This window comes from Myotis myotis, unplaced genomic scaffold (genome assembly GCF_014108235.1).
Source record: "Myotis myotis isolate mMyoMyo1 unplaced genomic scaffold, mMyoMyo1.p scaffold_m19_p_8, whole genome shotgun sequence".
Lineage (NCBI taxonomy): Eukaryota > Metazoa > Chordata > Mammalia > Chiroptera > Vespertilionidae > Myotis > Myotis myotis.
In genome coordinates, this window is record NW_023416390.1 from 79,337,425 (window position 1) to 79,357,494 (window position 20,070).

At 42.3% G+C, this 20,070-nt stretch overlaps 1 protein-coding gene across 6 annotated transcripts in view; it reads left to right on the plus strand.

Moving 5' to 3' along the window:
* Positions 1 to 20,070, plus strand: part of NCKAP5 (NCK associated protein 5) — a 955,167-nt gene that overhangs the window by 831,125 nt on the left and 103,972 nt on the right. For all 6 annotated transcript variants that reach the window (XM_036319679.1, XM_036319677.1, XM_036319676.1 and 3 more), the window contains one exon: positions 8,331 to 8,409. In XM_036319679.1, the coding sequence (XP_036175572.1) occupies positions 8,331 to 8,409 (79 nt within the window). The remainder of the gene's footprint in view (positions 1 to 8,330; positions 8,410 to 20,070) is intronic.

Here is a 20,070-nt window from a genome sequence, read left to right on the forward strand (position 1 = left end):
TCAATGAAAGCATGTCCTTGAGTGAGGATGAAAAGAATAAAATAACATTTTTACATTTTCACCGGGAAGCTGCACTTACTGTCCTTATATTCTTTCTGTTCTTGAATAATAGATTTGTGATGTTCATTCTTTTGTTCCATAAGTTTTAAAGCACTTAAACAAACAAAAAATCTCTTCATGGAATTACTGATTGTATCGTATATTTTTATCCTTTTATAAAAGAGATTTTAAAATATAATACATGCTCTCATTTTCATAGGGAAAACTTGAAATATGAAGTAATTATGCATTTTTCTAGAGTAGTTCAGAAATAGAGGTTTTAGAAGTAACTATGATTGCTGTTATTAGTTATTAACTATTAGTTTAATGACTAATTGATGTTTAGGGTTCCTTAGCATTTTACTGACATACTGTAATTTGAGGCAAATGCACATAATAGCTCTGACTCTAAAGAGATACAAGGCCTTTTATTTTCAAACTCTGGGATCATATGCAGACTATGCTTTTTGCAAAAGTTTTTTTTTTTTTCTTTCTGTTTCTTTTTTTTCTCTCCATTTTTACTCTTGACTTCCTTTGGTACCATTTCTTCTTTGAAAATGTAGACGCCCCTGCATTATAAAACCACAAGTTATAAGCATATCTGAGGCTGTCCTTGTCGTGTCACTGTCAGGAAGGAGAGAGAATGGAACGTGTGGAAATGTGCAATATGCCAGAAATTCAATCCAGCTGATGGAAAACTGTGATAGCCCGGCAGAGCCTCTTATCAGGCACACTCAGTTTAACTGCGCCCCATTTAATGTGGTTCTGACAGCAGAGGGTATATACTCACTGTACAGAAGTCCCTAGAAAAACACAAAGACCCTCTGTTTTGCTTTCACGGTTTCATTTTTGCTTTCTCATTGCTTCCTAATGCCAAAGTGATTTGCCATGCTTGTCCTCTCTCGTCTGCAGCCTTTCACGGGGTAGTAATAAGTATCCTTTGGTCATTCCAGAATACCTGTGAGAAACAGTCTTATTATTTTCTGTGCAGGACAGAGATTCCCTAACCATCCCAATATACATAATCAATGGGGCATGCTAATTTCTCTAGTTAGCTGCAAGATGGATTGTCATGCTGGGAGCTTTCCCATACAGAGGAATATTATTCACCTGCAGACTTGACCAGCTGGTCATTTTTTAAATGTAAAATGCAACGTTTTTCATTTCATCTCCATAAGTATCAGTGTGGTTTGGGCTAAAATTAGTAATTTCAGAAATGACATTGCTGTAGTCTCCTTTGGGACTAGTACAAGAATAGCAGTGAAAACCTGTTTATTCTGTGTTATCAGCCACTATAGAAAGGAGATTAGATGTAAAATAAGATGTATTCTAATACCACAGCACATTGATGTGAATACCCATGAACCTTTTAAAATTCAGAGTTTGAGGGAATTTCCCCCCACGAGGGCTCAAGGTACATTTGCTAATCTCCTTATTTTAACGTGTGTTGTAAAGAATTCTTCTTGCAGTAATTTTGGATGGAAACAATAGCTGCACATAATGCATTACATATCACACTATTTTCTGAATAAAACCAATATTTCAGAACCATATGATACCACCATCCCTTTCATTTACAAACTAGACTGTATTTAGTTTTGAGGAGCCTAAGGCATTGTAATTATTTTAATTGATGGTGATAATAGTAGAGGATCATTTCCATACGTATGACAAACCCGTGTATATAGCCAGCCTCCATTTACTTCACTAGTACCTGAACGTTCATTCTCAGGATCGCTAGATATATTCTAACATGTAAAACTCCCATTCATGCTTTGCTGAGTTGAATGTTCTCTTTTTGAAACTTTCTTTTTTTTTTTTTTTCCAATTGTTGACATTTTATTATATTTACTTTCTCTTTCTGTATTTCTCTCTATATATTTAATATGTAAATACTTTTTATTTTCTTTTTTTTTTATTTAATTAAATCTTTATTGTTCAGATTATTACATTTGTTCCTCTTTTTTCCCCCCCATAACTCCCCTCCTCCCAGTTCCCGCCCCACCCTCCGCCCTCACTCCCCACCCACTGTCCTCATCCATAGGTGCACGATTTTTGTCCAGTCTCTTCCCGCATCTCCCACACCCCTTTCCCCCCCAAGAATAGTTAGTCCATTCCCTTTCTATGTCCCTGAATCTATTATAATCACCAGTTCATTCTGTTCATCAGATTATTTATTCACTTGATTATTAGATTCACTTGTTGATAGATGCATATTTGTTGTTCATAATTTGTATCTTTACCTTTTTCTTCCTCTGCCTCTTCTTAAAGGATACCTTTCAGCATTTCATATAATCCTGGTTTGGTGGTGATGAACTCCTTTAGCTTTTCCTTATCTGTGAAGCTCTTTATCTGACCTTCAATTCTGAATGATAGCTTTGCTGGATAAAGTAATCTTGGTTGTAGGTTCTTGGTATTCATCACTTTGAATATTTCTTGCCACTCCCTTCTGGTCTGCAAAGTTTCTGTTGAGAAATCAGCTGACAGTCGTATGGGTATCCCCTTGTAGGTAACTGAGTTTCTTTCTCTTGCTGCTTTTAAGATTCTCTCTTTATCTTTTGCTCTTGGCATTTTAATTATGATGTGTCTTGGTGTGGTCCTCTTTGGATTCCTTTTGTTTAGGGTTCTCCGTGCTTCTTGGACCTGTAAGTCCATTTCTTTCACCAGGTGGGGGAAGTTTTCTGTCATTATTTCTTCAAATAGGTTTTCAATATCTTGCTCTCTCTCATCTTCTGGCATCCCTATAATTCTGATGTTGGTACGCTTGAAGCTGTCCCAGAGGCTCCTTACACTATCCTCGCATTTTTGGATTCTTTTTTCATTCCGCCCCTCCGGTTGGGTGTTTTTTGCTTCTTCGCATTTCAAATCATTGAATTGATTCTTGCGCTCCTCTGGTCTGCTGTCGGGAGTCTGTATAATATTCGTTATTTCAGTCCGTGTATGCTTAATTTCTAGTTGGTTCCCCAATATAAGATCGAGGGTCTCATTAGTTTTCTTGTAGATCTCATTGAGTTTATCGGCGGCTTCTAAACAGTTCTTGAGAGACCTTAAAAGTGTGGTTCTGAACTCTATATCTTCCATTGACAATTTTGTCCTGTTTCTTTGTCTCCGCATTTTGTTATGCTTCCTTGGTGCACCCCCTAGTGGTCTTTGTGCGCAGTCTTATAGTTAAATCTTGATTGTTGTAGCTAATACCAGGGAGGGTTTGACCTCCAGGCCAAGTGGCTATGAGAATCAGCTGTGTCTACAGTGAGAGAACTTCTGTCCTCTAGGGAGGTGCTAATCTGGCGTTTGCCTGAGGCTATCTGGCAAATGCCTCTGTGCAGGGCTTGGGCGGGGCGGGTCTCACAGGATCAACAGGGTGGGCCGGAGAGAGCAGTTATGGCGGCTCTCAGTCCTGTCCCCTGGGGCTCTGCCTCTCTGAGTCCCAGCACCTGCTGCAAAGCTCGGAGAGAAAGCTGCACTCGCTCTGACCGAAGCCAGACAGTCCCGCTTCTCCCGTTTGAGTCTGGGTCCCTAAAGACTCGCCTGTATCTGGAGCTCAGAGTCTGCGACTCCCTCCCAATTGAAAACGCCAACCGCGCCCTCCGCTGCCAGCCCGCTCCGCGCACTCCACACCTCAGAATTTGACTTCAGCACTGCGCCTCCTCTGAGTGTCCGTATGCGTTTCTCTTTCCTCCTAGTTGTAGGACTTCCACTCAGCCAGCGTTCCTGTGGTTCAGGGTGATGTCCGTTCAGTTTTTTAGTTTCACTTTTGAAGTAGTTGTTCAAGGCAGCAAACTCCGGCGTTAACCTATGCCGCCATCTTGGTTCTCCTCTCTTTTTGAAACTTTCATTACAGGCTTAGATCCCCATTGATGCCATCACAGACCACTTAGCTCCAACTTTTCTGTAATTTGGACAAGAGCCATGTTACTTTGTACTTTTAGTTAAATTATATAAAAGCATGATAAGAGGGGAAAAGGCGTCCCTGGGAAAGATGGCATCGGTAGTAGTAAGTCAGAAGGAAGTGCACACTGCTTGCTACAGGTTGTAGGTCCTTCCTTCCAGGAGATTTAGATAATTTTATGAAGTGAGAAGACTCAGAGGAAGGGAGCTCCAGCCTCCACGCTGTCAGTGGTCAAAGCAAAAATTGTAACAAAATTAATGAGACCATATACCTTCATCATGCAGTGGAAAGAGATGGCCAAATTAATATGGGTATTTTAACTTAAATTATGAGTATTCTCTTCACCTATTGTCACATAATCTGAAAAAAAAAAAGCAGCACATACTAATAAAACATCAAAATTTATCCCGTGAAAACATCCAGTGGTGATAAAATAGCATTATAATCTTAAATTCTGCGAAATGTTATCATTGCAACATACTTAACAGAACAGCAGTTCTGTTCTGAATGCTGTTTTGATGCCAATAGGAAGCATGCATATCTGCCCTCCTCCTGCAAAGTTATCTAAATGACTAACTTTTCTAAAGACAATGCCTTCCAGGAGTTCCGCCTCCACAGATGGCTTCCTGTTTCACTGAGCTTCATTGTGTTGTTGTCCTTTACAAAGAGCTTTACCATCCACATGTCATTTTGTTAGGAAACAATTAGTGTTAGGATGATTCAGAGAAGCATATGCAGAATTCCAAAAGAAGGCCGTCCCCAAGTATTGGGTTTAATTCTAAAATTATGTTTGTATATTTGTCAGTGGTGAATTATTTTCTCCCTTTTCCCCATGTCTTTTGTAAGTTCATTCCTCCTTGCCTTTTCTAAAGATAGGGATTAACAGATTATAATGGGCACCCTGATATTTAATGGTTACCTGCTATAGACTGGTATTGGTACAATTCTTAACTACAACTGAGCCCAAAAGAGTTGGAAATTCACTATTAGAAGACATCCAAGTACCGACAACAAACTTAATCCAAAAATATCCCATAGTTATTGCCTTTGAGTCACCTTCTACTTCTTACCAAATGGGACATTACCAATTTATATCTGTTCCTGGTAGAGTAATGTCTGAGAAATTTCTAAATCTCTAACCACCATTCTTTTCTGAGCCAAACATCTTGGTTTTGTGAGCACTCCCATCTTTGAAATGCCTTGCCATGTGGAGTTGTTCCTCTTGTGTCCATCTCTGGAAAATTTTGAATCTGGAGTAGGCAGTCCCTTACCCCCAGGAAGCTTCCCACAACCTCTCATCAACTTCAAGCACTGTGTGACCATGAATGAAAGTTAATGTTAATTTCTGGCTATGAAAAAAATGTAATTAACAAGGGGAGTCTGCTACCAGCACAAATTATGCCCCTCATTGCCATAGGCAAATGGAATTTTCTAGTAACTCACCACTTTGCATTGAAATCTGTTGGTATGGATAGAGTTGACAGGAATGCCATTTTAAGACACACCCCCATTTTACATTCCTTTGTTGATTCTCCATCTATCACATTCAAACTCAAAATTCCTTCTCAGGGGTCATCTGCTCCTCATGGGTCATTAGTCCAGGAGACCTGAAAGAACAAGGGGCCTTGTCTGCAAGCCCAGTTTATCTGATAAATCCCCACAGACCACATTTAGCATTTGCTGTTAAGCACATAAAACCCTGGGAGATTCTGACAAGGAGCTGACAGGTGGCTTTTGTTGTCTTTCTTAAATATGGTACTTGGAGAGAGATGATGGGTAAGTTCCACAGAAAGGTCAGTAGGGAAGGAAAGCAGGGCAGTCACACACACACACACACACACACACACACACACACGCGCGCGCGCGCGCACACACACACACACGCACGCAGACACACTCATGGAAATTTTTGCTACTCTTAAATAAGTGTAGTTTATGTATACTTGGAATGCTGCTTACATATTTAACTGTCAGACACTAAGAAAAACATAGTCACTCTTGGGAAGGTCTGGAAAGGATGGCAATAACAATATGGTGCACTTTGAAAAATTGAGTTACAGCAGCGAATAGGGATAAGGAGTGCTCACGCTAAAACTGAAATCCTATGTACCCCGGAACAGATCACTAGCCCTCTCTGAGCCTTTTTTTTAATCTATAAAATGAAGATCTGGTTCTAAATATTAGATTCTTTGGTTTAGAATTTTATAGGCTGATGGAGATGATTCACCTACACCACAGCAGGCAGGTTAGCAGGGCACCCCTTTAAGTTTAAAATGGGGCACTTTAGAGACACCTAAAGGAACATGACCTAACAGGTGGAGGAGAATATGGAGCATATTGCCATAAGAACTGGCATGTGCTGAAAATATTGTTTTCCTTGCTGTTTCTATAAATAAAGACAGATGGTTCTTATTGGATTGTTAATTACGGGGTTTGGGCAATCCTTCAGTGGGTCTTTTGGTGGCCTTGTCACGAAAGGATCACTGAGCTCGGTGAACCTCAGAAGGAAAATAAGTAACCTGTTGGCCTCAGTGATGCTCAGAGCACTTTTCCTCTCTGCCATCCTTAAATGTGCTCTGCTAGAAACAGCTGTGGAGGAAGCCATTACCCCAACATTCTCCCTCTGGAGATGCCAACACACAGGGAAATCCCTGCAGAGCAGACAGGATGGGAAAGAAAGTGATGGAACCTGGCCTCTGGATATTCCACCCTAACAGCTCTGCTTGTGGGTTCAGGTGGCCATCTGCACCCTATCTTGAGTTTGCCATTTTCTGGCTGTCAGCATGCACAGATTAAGCACCAATTACATTCTAACATTAAAACTGTGGTCATAAAATGTAAATAATTGTTGTTATTGCATTAAATATGAAAAATAGGAGGCAAAAAGTAGAAAGCTAAACTCAGCTCAAGGTCAGGATGCAACCATATGACTTTCTACATCATGAATATAACATTAAGGTTTTCTTGGCAGTCAACTCGAGCCCCTGAGCAAATCTACCGGCACCCTCTAATATGTGCCTAAGCAGAACCCCCATTGCACTCATTGCACAGTTCACCTTGTTATTACTGGCTTCCCAGGTGACTGGCTGGGCTGTATTTTTAAAAAGCTATTTCGGGTCTTTCTGCCAAGGACCATAAGCTGTCTTGATATTGAGGCCAAGTCTATACTCAAACAGAAATCTGAGAATAAAACAGTACCCCCAAATAAACACACATCTCAAGCCAGAGTTGCTGTGTTTGAATCTCAGGCCCATCACTTACGTAGTCACTCGTTCTGTCTGTTTCTCCAGGGTCCTTATCTTTGAAATGGAACTAACAGTAGCACCTGCCTCCTCCTGTTGCCTTGAGGCCTGTGAGATCATGGTGTGAAGAGCACCTGCCACAGAGAGTTCAATAGTTCGCTGTTTTTATCATTGTTGGTGTTGTAGATGATGATATTATTACTGGTGCTGCTAGATTAGGAAGTACTGGGCCTGGGTTTTCGTTCCAGTGTTGCCACTTAAAACATGTTTAAGGAAACTTGCTGGGTCTCAGAATCCTCATTTGTAAAAGCCTGTAGTGTTAGTAGACGCTCTCTAGAGTGCCATCTGATCCATGCCATTCAGCATCTGGATATTCCAGCGGAAGTATATGGGAAATGTGTTTGACCTGGAAGCTCCAGATAAATGCCTCGCTGCTCTAGTTCACTGAGCACGTGTCATAGTCACTTCATCATTCATTGTGCAAAGAACAAAGAAATATATCATTGTCTTAGGGAGTTATAGTCTTGGAAAGGGTCCGGTTATCTAAGTGTATTTCTTTACTCTTATTAAAATTTGTGGTGGAAGCCACTGACTCTGGAGGAATATTATATTTCTGTAGACTTTAATTTTTCCTTACAGCTCTGTGTTACTGACTTTATTAAGTATTAAAACCCAAAGCTGGTATCTGCAAAGTCTTATGTAGAATTAGGTGCCCTATAAATTCTCATTTTCAGAGCTGTGGTTATATTTTGGAAAATATGCTCTTATAATTAAAACTTGCACTAGAAATAAAGCCAAGTGATAGAATGGGGAAAAGTGGAAGGGAAAGAATGTATATAATATCTATAATAATAAAAGCGTAATATGCTAGTTAGACCAGATGTCCTTCAGGACATCCTTCCGGATGACCTACCAGACAAAGCCGGGGCTGTAATGGAAGCCTGGGTCCTGGGTGCCAGAGGGAAGCCAGTGCTCTGACAGCCAGGGGAAGGAAGGCCTACTCTTGCACAAGTTTCGTGCATTGGGCCTCTAGTATATATATATATCTATATATCAAACATATACATACACATGCTCACATGTTAGAGATTATTCTGAGGATGGCAAAGGATCTACTTAACATAATAAATAGAACTTAGAGTAATTTTTTGTTGCTGCAGGTAAAAGAGACAACTGAAAACCTGCAAGAGGATGAAGAAGATACAGTTGTAGATTCTGCATTTCAGAGTCACATCATAGGTAAGAATTTATGTCTTGCTGCATCTTTAGCTGAGATATTTTCTCCATGAGATCTTCTTTCAGAAGACATGTTCCCACAGACCATGTCTATGCCTTCACAATCAAGACTGGGTCTTCACCTCTCACACGTGGTAACCTTTATCTTCTTAGACATTGGAAGCTACCATAAAATAAGTGGATCAAAGCAGAACCTATGAAGAAACATAGGTGTTTGCAAAGGAATTGCAAAGCAAACTGATGAGAAGTGAGTACTAGTCAATACAACATGGAAATAATGCTGAGTATAAATAAATAGTTCTCTGAGAAAAAAATCAACTTGGAATCAATCCAGTTTCTCTAGTAATTGTCTCCAGAAGCTCCTGTGCAACTACTCTTTGTTAGAAATGTGGGTGGGATGCTGGCTTTCTTGAATTGAATGCTTTTTAAATCAGATAATTGTTACACCAAATAATCAAAGAGCTTAAGTACATATGACTTGCCGAAGACTTCAACTCATTTTCTTTATTATTTCTGCTAGAACCCTGTTTATAGATTGTCCTGTCTCCAAAGTAAGTTTGGCTTGTCAGCTATTTCTTAAAAGTATGCATAACCTAGCTTGGAGGGGCTCAGGTTCGCAGCCACAGGGACTTTGCTGACCTGTTTTCAGCAGGCGGAAGTAACTGTGATGGAGAAGCTGTCTGTGACCGAGATCCTTGCCAGGAGATAGGGGAGGTGATAACTTTAACAGCTCTGGGCCACCAGGCACACTTGCAGAATTAGTTCTTTCTCGGGCTCTGAAGGGGCTATGAATGCAAGCATGCTGATCATTTACTGTGTGTAAGACACCAAGGCATGATGGCATCATTTCTGCAAACCACATGTGGGTGTGGCAGGCAGTCTTGGAGCCCATGTCCTAGGGCATGAGAGCCCCACGGATTTCTGGGTTCTGGGATGATCAGTATCCGCCGCTCTTGCCTTTTTAAGGGAGGACCTTCAGCTGCCAGTTCTCAGCATCTCACTGCTCTTAACGCCACATTGCTTCACTTTTTGGCTGATTTTCTAGTCTACCCAGCAGTCTTCGCAAACTGTAATTTACAGTTTATCTCAGAGAGTGATTATGCTCCCATAGCTTAATGAGACTGACACACCATTATTATTCTTTTCATTTGTAATTGGGAATACAAAAGACTTGACAAACAGCTGAATGAGCGTAGTCTCAATAAGATTACTATTCCAGAAAGACAGCCTTTATTGTAGTTGTCAATGTAAAATGCTTAAATTGGTATCAGTTCTGCATAGTTAGCTAATAAACAAGTTAAATATTGTTTAACAGCCTTCAAACACTAAGCTGTGTAAAGCCCCCATGAGTCATCATTTCTCCATAACGAGATGTTCTTGGGCCTGTAAGACAACATACATAAACTTAAAGGCTGAATTTTCTCCCAGAGAACTGCATAATCTCCATAGGTTTTGTTTGTTTGTTTTTTAACTAGATTAGCCATTCTTTGGATCTGTGCTGTTCAGCCTAATAGCTGGTAGCTACATGTAACTATTTCCGTTTCACTTTAAATTAATTAAAACTACATAAAATTAAAGCTTTATTTCTTGAATTGCACCAGCCACATTTCAAGTGTTCAGTGGCCACACATTCTGTATAGTGCACGTGAACAGCTCCATCACCACCGAAAGTGCTTTGGCACGTGCTGCTGTAGGTTACTGTCATGGAAGTAAGTTTCGTCACATTTCTGATAGCTGGCTTGGTCTTCACCTAAGTGTAGATGCACCTTCAGCTGGTGGAGAACTATGTGAATAAACTGCTATGACTGCAAATAATAACAACAACAAAACTAGCCATTATTAAAGTAATAAAGTCATTTAATCATCTTATTTAATTAAAAGTGTGGAGGACACCCAGTTAATCTAGATAATGATAGCTGAAGCAACCTCCCTACCTTTAATCATGTAAATTGCCTAAGGGTCATGTTATGACCTAATCTGTGTGTCATTGAAACCTCCTTACCCTAAGGCTACCCCAGACAAACCTCCTTACCCTAGGGCTACCCCAGACCAAATAAAAGGTTGGAGGGGCCAGAGCATCGGAGGAAGTCTCTCTCTTTGAGTTGTACTTGCCCGCCTGGCTCCCCAACATTTCCAAATTAAAAAAAAAAAAAAAGTGTGGAGGAAGACAACACAAGAGGTATAGCCGCTTAACAATGCTATCAAAAGCCCTGGCTTTCAGTCCTTATGTGTGTTGCCTCTGATTATAGATTGATTTCTGCCACCCTGGGAACCTCATCCACATTCAAGGCACAGAATATAAGGAAGAGAAAAACTCCTCCAGAAACCACTCCCAGGACATCACCATACATGTCACTGTTGAGAACCCATCATAAGGCCAGGCCCAGCTGCAAAGGATGGTGGGAAAGAATGTGGCATGAGGTAGTAGGACAAATGGCTCCTGGGTTGACCAATCAATAAGATCGTCACAGACCTTTTAAAAAGTTCACCCCTTTCAAGGCTGAATGAGACTCCACATGTCCAGTGGTTATTTATCTTTATTCCACAAGAGGGACTGAGTAGATACTTTTTAGCACTCTGATAATCCCAATGTTCCTATTTTCTCTGGACTAAGTGTTGCAACATGTCCTCACAATATTTTATAACCATAGACTATTTCCAGTCATAGCAACTAAGCAAATCTAAATATGTTGTTCTTCTAACCAAGTATCAGCTAATGTCTTTGACAAAGAACAATCAGGAAATGTGTGAATCTGAATATTTGCATTTCTGTCATTTAAGAACAATCATGTTAATCAAAATTTTATTAGTTGATTATAAGACAAGATATTGTTAATTAAACCTGCTCTATATTGAAATTCAAAATTTATAAAATAAGTTAAATAATACCGTGGGATTTTTTTAAACCATCCTAAAAAATGTCAAGAATTCCATGTTAATAAGCAACAAGTAAGTGACTAGCCTAGTCTGGTAGCAGCATTAACACAAATGGTCACAACCAACATATTTCTACTTGCTTTCTTATTAGATAACTATTATAACAAATCCACACCATCTGTTATACTAATTATAAGTAGGACTAAATGATAAGTAGAACTTCAAATAACATTGTCTCATATTAAAAACATCAGCCAGTGATAGCATCAAAAATAATCCCCTACATGAAGACAGAGGATTTGGAAGTTCCTATAATGGGGAGAAAATGTCTTCTGAGGAGCTTGAGGAAGAAGCCAAGCTGAATCAAGGGATGTCCAAGAAAACAAGGGTGCATGGCAGACTCGTGAATGAAGGATACATGCTATGTTTCCGAAACCTAAAAGAGTTACAAAAAGCAATCTGTCCAATAGCCCAGTGGGCAAATGTCCCAGTGTCCCATGGCTGAATGAACCTGTTGGCTCTCCCCCGTTGGTTGGGTGCACTCCTACCTTCTTCTGACAGAATCCATGCACCAGAGGAGAGCATGACAACGGGCAGGTCAAGCCCTGAGGTTCCAGCCTCTTGGCCTTAGCCAGTGCTAATGTGTTATACAGGAGGTAATAGGTGCTCAATAAGTCACCCCTTTTCAATTATTAAACAGACCATACACTAGTTTATTTCCCCAGGTTGTTTTAATTTCTTATCTTGTATTCCCCTAGACCAGTGGTGGCAAACCTATGTCAGAGGTGACACACGAACTCATTTTTTTGGTTGATTTTTCTTTGTTAAATGGCATTTAAATATATAAAATAAATATCAAAACTATAAGTCTTTGTTTTACTATGGTTGCAAATATCAAAAAATTTCTATATGTGACACGGCACCAGAGTTAAGTTAGGGTTTTTCAAAATGCTGACATGCTGAGCTCAAAAGGTTCGCCATCACTGCCCTAGACATTAGTTAGCTAATATGGTAAACTAGCTCCTGTCAGTGGAGTAATGAATTAAACAGGTACCCTTTCATGTCACATATTTGCATTATAACAAGGACTCAAGAAAAGTTTTACCTCTAGCTAAGAGGAACTCTTGGGAACTAAAGTTTCAGGCATTCAGATCACTGGCTTGAATGAAGAAGAAAGACAATGAAAAGCAGAGAAGCAGTGTCAGGAGGAAAAGTTGTTTGTCATTTAAGCCTGCTTTTGAGAAATGGCCTGCCTGAGGGCTAAGAAGTGAGGTGGAGCTATGTTGAGCCAAACAGAGGAGACTTGGATCACAAGGTACAATGTCCATTTTACCTCTAACACACACAACATATTCTTGTAACCTTTTATCATCTATAATAATAAAAGTATAATATGCTAATTAGACCAGATGACCGTCTGGACGAAGCCAGGGCTGCAAGGGAAGGGTGCCTGTCAGCGGCCAGAGGGAAGCCGGTGCCAGCAGCCAGGGGGAGGAAGGCCTATTCTTGCACGAATTTCATGCATCGAGCCTCTAGTCCAACCATAAAGTATCTCACCCATGGTAGCACTGCGCCCAGTCTGGAGTTTGGTGGGGACAGAGGGAGGAGAGAGCCATGTGACAGACACATAGCTGTGTGGAGTTGTCTTGGTGCTCCCCTCCATACCCCAGGAATTGTCCCCAAGGGATCTTTGTGGTATCCTCCTTTCCTCCCCTGGTGGCCTTAGCCAGTGCTATAGTTGTCAAGGAGTCTGTACACTGATTCCAGTGATGGCCCGCAAGTGGAGTAGCCTCTGTACCCACAGGAGGAGGAAGGCTGGACGGTCACATGTCTGTGGCTGTGCTTCTTCAGGAGAAAACAGGTCTCACGGACTCTTGAATCATGTACCTCAGTTACATGGAAGACAAAAAGCAGGACCTGGGTGCTTATCTCATCTGAGCAGAAGGAATCTGGAACTGTTATTATATTAAAGTCCTAATATAATATGGCCAGCAGTTGTTATCCACATATGGATTACACAGTTTGAATTATCCAGCCCACAGTTTTTAAATTCAAGACTGTATTTCCCTACCTGTTCAAACCAGTGGCATCAGGTTCAGATGGGAGTGAAAGAAACCCCCAAGTACAGTGGTTTAAGTAAGAACAGAAGTTCTTGCTGTCACACATGCCAGTCCAGAGGCAGGTGGTCCAGGCTGATAGGACAGCGCCAGGCTTCTCCTATCTTGTCCCTCTGCCTTTCATGCTTTTCAATCCCAAGGTCACTTCATGGTCCAAGATGGCTGTTGAAAAACTATTCCCTATGTTCACTTTCCAACCAGCAGGAAAGAAGAAGGGAGGAGGGATTGTATGTTCGTGTCTTTAAGAACACTTCCCAGCAGTTGAGCCATCCCTTCTGCTAACAGATCTTTAGCCAGTGCTTAGTCACACAGGATGGGAACCTTCCTCCAGGTGGGAGGCCACACAGCCAGTAAAATAAAGTGGAAGAAAAGTCTTCTTAACTCTGGGTGGATACCAGCAGACATGCAGCAATCTCAGCGTGCTGCCGCCTCCCCAATACTGTCGCCTTGTAGGAACACAAACAAATGTTTACTGTCATTTAAGAAAGCCCTGGGAAATAAATTTGGAGAGTTGTTGGAAAAGATATAATTAATTTCAATGATTTATGCTTAGTTTCTGTTTTGCACAATCTGAATCACCGCTCACTGCTCTCTAATTGTAGTTAATCTTGAGTAACTTTTTTGAGAAAATGTATTACACTCGGATTAGTTTGCCACCAGAATACTTAGAATAAATACATAATTGATCACCCACCAAGTTCTTGGGGTTCAAATAAACCTATGGAATACAATGCATCTAGAATTTGTATTTCTCCAAGTTAAAACAAATAGGACAGCAGGGCTCTCAGTACCGAAGCTGCCAATCACTTAAAGTCCTTGATAATTAGCTATCTTATTTCAAGAGTATTACTAATTTTCCCTACTGTGAAAATGCGGGGGGCGGGGGGGTAGTTTAGAAATTCAAACTTTTTGACATATTTAGGCTTAATTGTAGGGAGGATGAGCCATTAATGATCAAAACACAATGTGAGTGGAAAGTACAAATGTTCTCAATAACAACTTGGGCAGATAATGTTCTGTTGACGACTGACATGGGTACCAAACCGAAAACTACTTAGGTAATAATGGCTGTGGGTGAGGAATAGGATAGAGTGATTTTACATCATTGGAATCTCATATTCATAGTTCCCAGGGTGATTATTTCTGCATTTCTCCACATCTGAGGTGACATCGGAGGGGTATGATAAAGCACTCTTGGGCAAGGAAATTCCACCATGGCTGCACTGGGTTCACCTGTTTAAAATTGCAAGTGATAGACTCCGAGGGGGAGTTTGGCATCTAGGCAGCCTGAACTAGGAACTCCGCCTGTTAGGAGGACAGACCCAAGGAAACAGGATCATGTGGTGCCTCTGACCAAGAACTGGAACTAGTTATGTATCTACTTGATGCGTATCTGCTGAGTATCTACTGTGTACAAAGCCCTGTGTTTGGAGGGTCACATGTCACCCTCCTTGCTTCTCACTCCTTTGTGGCTGGTGCTCTACCATCTGTCAACTTGCTCCGGGAGGGCTTTCCTCAAATGGCCAGAGACCGTCCTGAGGTCAGGCTTTGGTGCAGTTTCTGTGTTTTCTGAGCATGCTGGGTTCTAGTCTATGGCTTCCTTCTTCTAATTTTTCGCAAGGGACAGAAAATTGTAGACCTGCAAAGTTAAAATGCGTGTTCTTACAGATTGCACCAGGGATCTGAGTTCTATTTAGTTCAACCAAGCTGTATTGCATCCCTGGCTGGTGTGGTTCGGTTTGTTGAGCATTGTCCCATGCACTGAGAGGTCGCCAGTTCAATTACAGGTCAGGGCACATGCCGGGATTGCAGGCTTGATCCTCTTTAGGGGGTATGCAGGAGACGGCCTATCAATGTTTCCTTATCACATCAATGTTTCCCCCCCTTCTTTTTCCTCTAAAAAAATTGATAAAAAGTTTTCATCTTTTAAAAAAAGTAAAACTAAATTGTGCATCTTCTACAAGTCACTTCCTGTGTTAGATGCCAGGGACAGTGCCTGCACTCTATGAACTCCATCGAGTAGGGAGACAGAGAAGCAAACGGATGATTCTGATCAATATGATCACAGACTCACAGATAAGAACGAGGTGTGATCTGCATACATATGAGCGCACGAGCAGCGGGTGGAGCCCAGCTTTAGTGAATGAAGCTGGAAACGTTGGTTTTTATCTGTAAGGAAAAGACAAGAGTGAGAGAGTCAGATATTGAAGTTTAAGAGCATTTATTTTTTATAACAATGGCTCTCAGACTTTGCTGCACATCAGAGTCACCTGGGAATCCTCTAAAAATGCTGATGCCCAGATCACACCCATAACAAATCACTAGGTCTAGGGATGGGAGCCGGCATTCGTATTTTGCTAAAGATCCCCAGGTGATGCCAATCTGGTTGAAGTTTGGGAACCGCTGTTCTAAGGGGTAGGGTTCACCAGCAAAGGGGAAAGTCTTTCAACTCCAGGGAAAAGCATGAGCAGGCGCCTGGAGGGAAGAGCATGCATCTGCAGAGGAGGCGAGTGGGGAGGGCCTGAGCCAGAGGGAGGCCTGAGGCTGAGGGACAGACAGTGCAGGTTTTGTAGGATGAACTGGGCAATGGAAACCTTGAAAGCCAAGCTTAGATGTTTGAACTTGTTTCTACTGAGAATAAATAGACTGTGGAGATTTCTAAAAAAAAAACCCAACATGATAAGAAGTGACCATCCAATCACTTTGTTGATCACATCTCAACTTTTAAAATAAAAACTAGCTTTCATTTTCTTTCTTAGCCTTGGACCAAACAGATACGCTGGTCCCCATGTGTCCTCGGCCGTGGCGTGCTGTGGTAGAGTCATGTATCTATGTAAAAGGATGGACAGCCAGGTTCTGTGAGGCCCCCAAAGGGCTGTCTCCCTCATAAGATCCCTGCTGGCAACCCGCAAGGATGTGTCTGAATGTTCTACCTACCGATAACGCCTTGGGTGAGGCTCCTCAGGTTCCCATTACAGTACGGATGGCCTCTGGGAAGAGCACGCATGAGTGCTACTGACTGATGGCCTCAGTGCATCTCAGGGTAGTTCCAGCAAGGCCCAAAGGGATGGCCAGGAGCCGGATGGCTCTCCACCAGGGCACTGAGAGGCACAGGAGTGATTGAGCGTTTAGAGAAGTGAGGGTGGCATCCTGCAGGCGGAGCTCCGCTGCCAGGGGCAGAGACAAACCTGGGACCCTGGGTTGGAGTGAAACTACAGGTGCTGGTTCGGAGGGAGAACAGCCTACCGAACAGGTAAGAGGTGGGCTTATTAGACACATAAGTTTTTCCTGTGTCTCTTCCTGGAGACCTATTGCTCACAATGCAAGCGTGGGGAGTCTGAAATAGCCGTAGGGAGACCTCTTTTTGTATCATTCCCTCAATTCTGCAAAAGGCAAGCAATTCAGTTTAAGTGTAAGAGTGTATGTGTGACCATGGCATAGTCAGGACTAGGTGGGTCAAAACAAAGTTGGACAGCAGAGTGCCTCAGCCCTGGAAGCACAAAGCTACCCCGTGTGACAGAAAAATTCAAAAGCAGTGAGACAGTGATGCACGTTATACTAATAACTCCTTTTTATTAAGAGGTTCCCTGTGCTGGGCACTGGCCAAAGTCTTTCATGTGCGCTGCCTTGTTTTATCCTCACATCACCTCTGCAGCTTGGGAACTGTGGTCGCCCTTCATCCATGAGGAAGTGGGTACCTTGAAAAGGGGCGAGTGTGGAGTGGAGCCAGCATTCAAACCCAGCTCTGTCCACAGCTGTGAAGTAAAGTTTAACAAGCACCCACAGGTGCTGAATGATGAGTAGGTCCTTGTTCGGTCCTGTTTGGGTCACCAAGGATCCCGTTAGTAGATTGCTTGACCAGGGGCTGCAAACTCAAATGAGCCCTGAGTCAGTGGGGGGGAGGGGAGGGTGCTGGTCTTGATGTGCACATGTGCACAATGTACGAGTGATGGGAGTTCTGAGGAGTGGATAGACCACAACCCATCCCAGGGAAACAACTACTTGTCGATTCCAGATACCACCAGAGAAGGCTAGCCCTGTAGAGCCAAGTCTTTTCATTTTCACCAGAGGCCAAGAATCCAGAAGTTTATGTGACATACGATACATTTTGAAGGTGAGCTCAATGTTTAAAAGTAAATATTCAGAGATTTCTTTTTATCTGGCAATATTTCAAATCAGAATTTCAGAATCCTCTCCCAGAACACCACCTCTGAAAGTATAGAATCTATATACATAAAAGGCTAATATGCAAAGTGTCCCCTCGGGAGTTTGACAGGGAGACTGGGAGTTCGATCACTTGCGATGACGTGCGCTGACCACCAGGGGCAGCGCAGAATATGGCAGGTGACCAGCAGTGATGGCAGGGCACTAAAGGAGCAAGGGAAGGAGGAGGTGGGGAGGCAGGGAACCTATTAGCCCTGATCGCTGGCCAGGCCTAGGGACCTACCTGTGCACAAATTTCATGTACCAGGCCTCTAGTATAATATAAAAATATACATATTTTCGACCAGCCTGTGTTCCTCAGAGGTTAAGCGTTGACCCATGAACCAGGTGGTCACAGTTCAGTTCCCAATCAGGGCACATGCCTGGGTTGTGGACTCAATCCCCAGTCAGGGGTATGCAGGAGGCAGCTGATCAATAATTCTCTCTCATCATTGATGTTTCTGTCTCTCTCTCCCTCTCCCGTCCTCTCTGGAATCAATACATATATATGTGTGTGTGTGTGTGTGTGTGTGTGTGTGTGTGTGTGTCTATCTATTTATTTATTTTTTCTTAAATGCATGGTTGAACTGCAATTCCTCAGAAGCTAGGGCTAGCATAAAAGCTTGTATCCAAAGGGGCAAGGGGAGTACTATATTCAGCATTTGCCCAAGAGACTACATTTGCAGTAGTCTCTGGTGATCTGGAGCCAGGTCACCAGCTGCCCCAGTTGCCTGAGACTTCTTCAGTTTTAGGGATAAAAGTTCCACATCCTAGGATACTCCCCAAGCTAGAATGAACAAGAACAGTTGGTCACCTTACCCGAATCCTAGTCTTAAGAAACGGAACTGTTGATAAGATGAAAGCCTAGGGCCTGAGCAGGTGGGCTGCTGGATCAAAGCACGCTTCCTTCTCAGCCTAAAGCTGACTCCTAAGAGCAGGGGCAGCAGACCTGCCCTGCAGAGAGGATAAGCTCTGATTCGGCCTCAGTGCAGCCTTGACTCTGGCAGGGAAAAAAGAAAAAAAATGCCTTCTCTGAAGCTCACACTCATGTGGATCTCTCTGTGTGTGCCCCAAATCCCCCAGTGTGAAATCTCTAAATGGTCTGAGTTATGCTTTTAAATGCTTCAAGGAAGAAACTGGGGGAAGGAATATATAAAACATGAATGGCAGAATATTAGTATTTTTAAAGATGGGCAATGGGTGTATGAGGACACATTACACTGCTTGAGAATATTTGAAATTTATAATAATGAAAAGTTGTTCTTGTTTTTTAAATGCAGACTCAGATTGATAGTACTCCCAGGAGTCTGGCAAAACTCAACTCAAATCCTCTCTTGAGATACCCACTCTAAAGTTACATACAGATAATTTCCAAGGAAAATTAACTTACAACAGAAAATCACTAAAACAAGAGGGGGAAAATGACAAGTGAGAGTCAGAAAAAACAAGCTATAGAATGAGTCCTGCAAAGACTACAGAATTGGTAAATCAGCCAATAAATAATATAAAATTAAAAGTTTTTAGATAGTATTTATCACCACTGAAGAGAGAATTAGTGAATTAGGAGATAGAATTGAAACATTGCACAAAATATGTAACAGAGAACCAAGGATGTGGGTAACAGGAAAGTAAGGTTCAGGTACTTTAGGTTAAGGGCAATAAAACCCACATGTATTTAAGTGTAGCTCCCCAAAGAGAAAATAGAATGAATGGAGTAAACATAATATTAAAAACTAGTGGCCCAGTGCACGAAATTGGTGCACAGGGGGAGGAGGGTTGTCCCTCAGCTCGGTCTGCACCCTCTCCAATCTTGGACTGCTGGCTCCTAACCGCTCACCTGCCTGCCAGCCTGCTCGCCCCCAACTGCCCCCCCCCCCCGCCAGCCTGATCTCCCCCAACTGTCCTCCACTGCCGGCCTACTCACCCCCAACTGCCCCTCCCCCCCACCAGCCTGATCACCCCCAACTGCCCTCTCTGCTTGTCCTGATCGCCCCAACCACTTCTGCCTCAGCCCCGTCACCATGGCTTTGTCTGGAAGGATGTCCGGAAGATCTCCCGGAAGGTCTCCTGGTCTAATTAGCATATTACTCTTTTATTAGTATAGAAGTGAATGACTGCCGGGCCGATGTGGCTCAATGATTGAGGGTCGACCTATGAACCAGGAGGTCACTGTTTGATTCCTGGTGAGGGTACATGCCTGGGTTGTGAACTCAATCCCCAGTGCCTGCATGCAGGCAGCAGCCGATCAATGATTCTCATCATTAATGGTTTCTCTCTCTCCCTGCCTCTAAATGAGGTTTTGAGGTTTTTTAAGTTGCACGAATTAGAGTCACGAAATCAATATGGTGAGTTAAGGGCAGCATTTTTTTGTTTTGTTTTTATTTCTTTATCTTAAACTAGAGGCCCTATGCACAAAATTCATACAAGAATAGGCCTTCACAGCCCCAGCTGCCTTGGCCCTCACAGC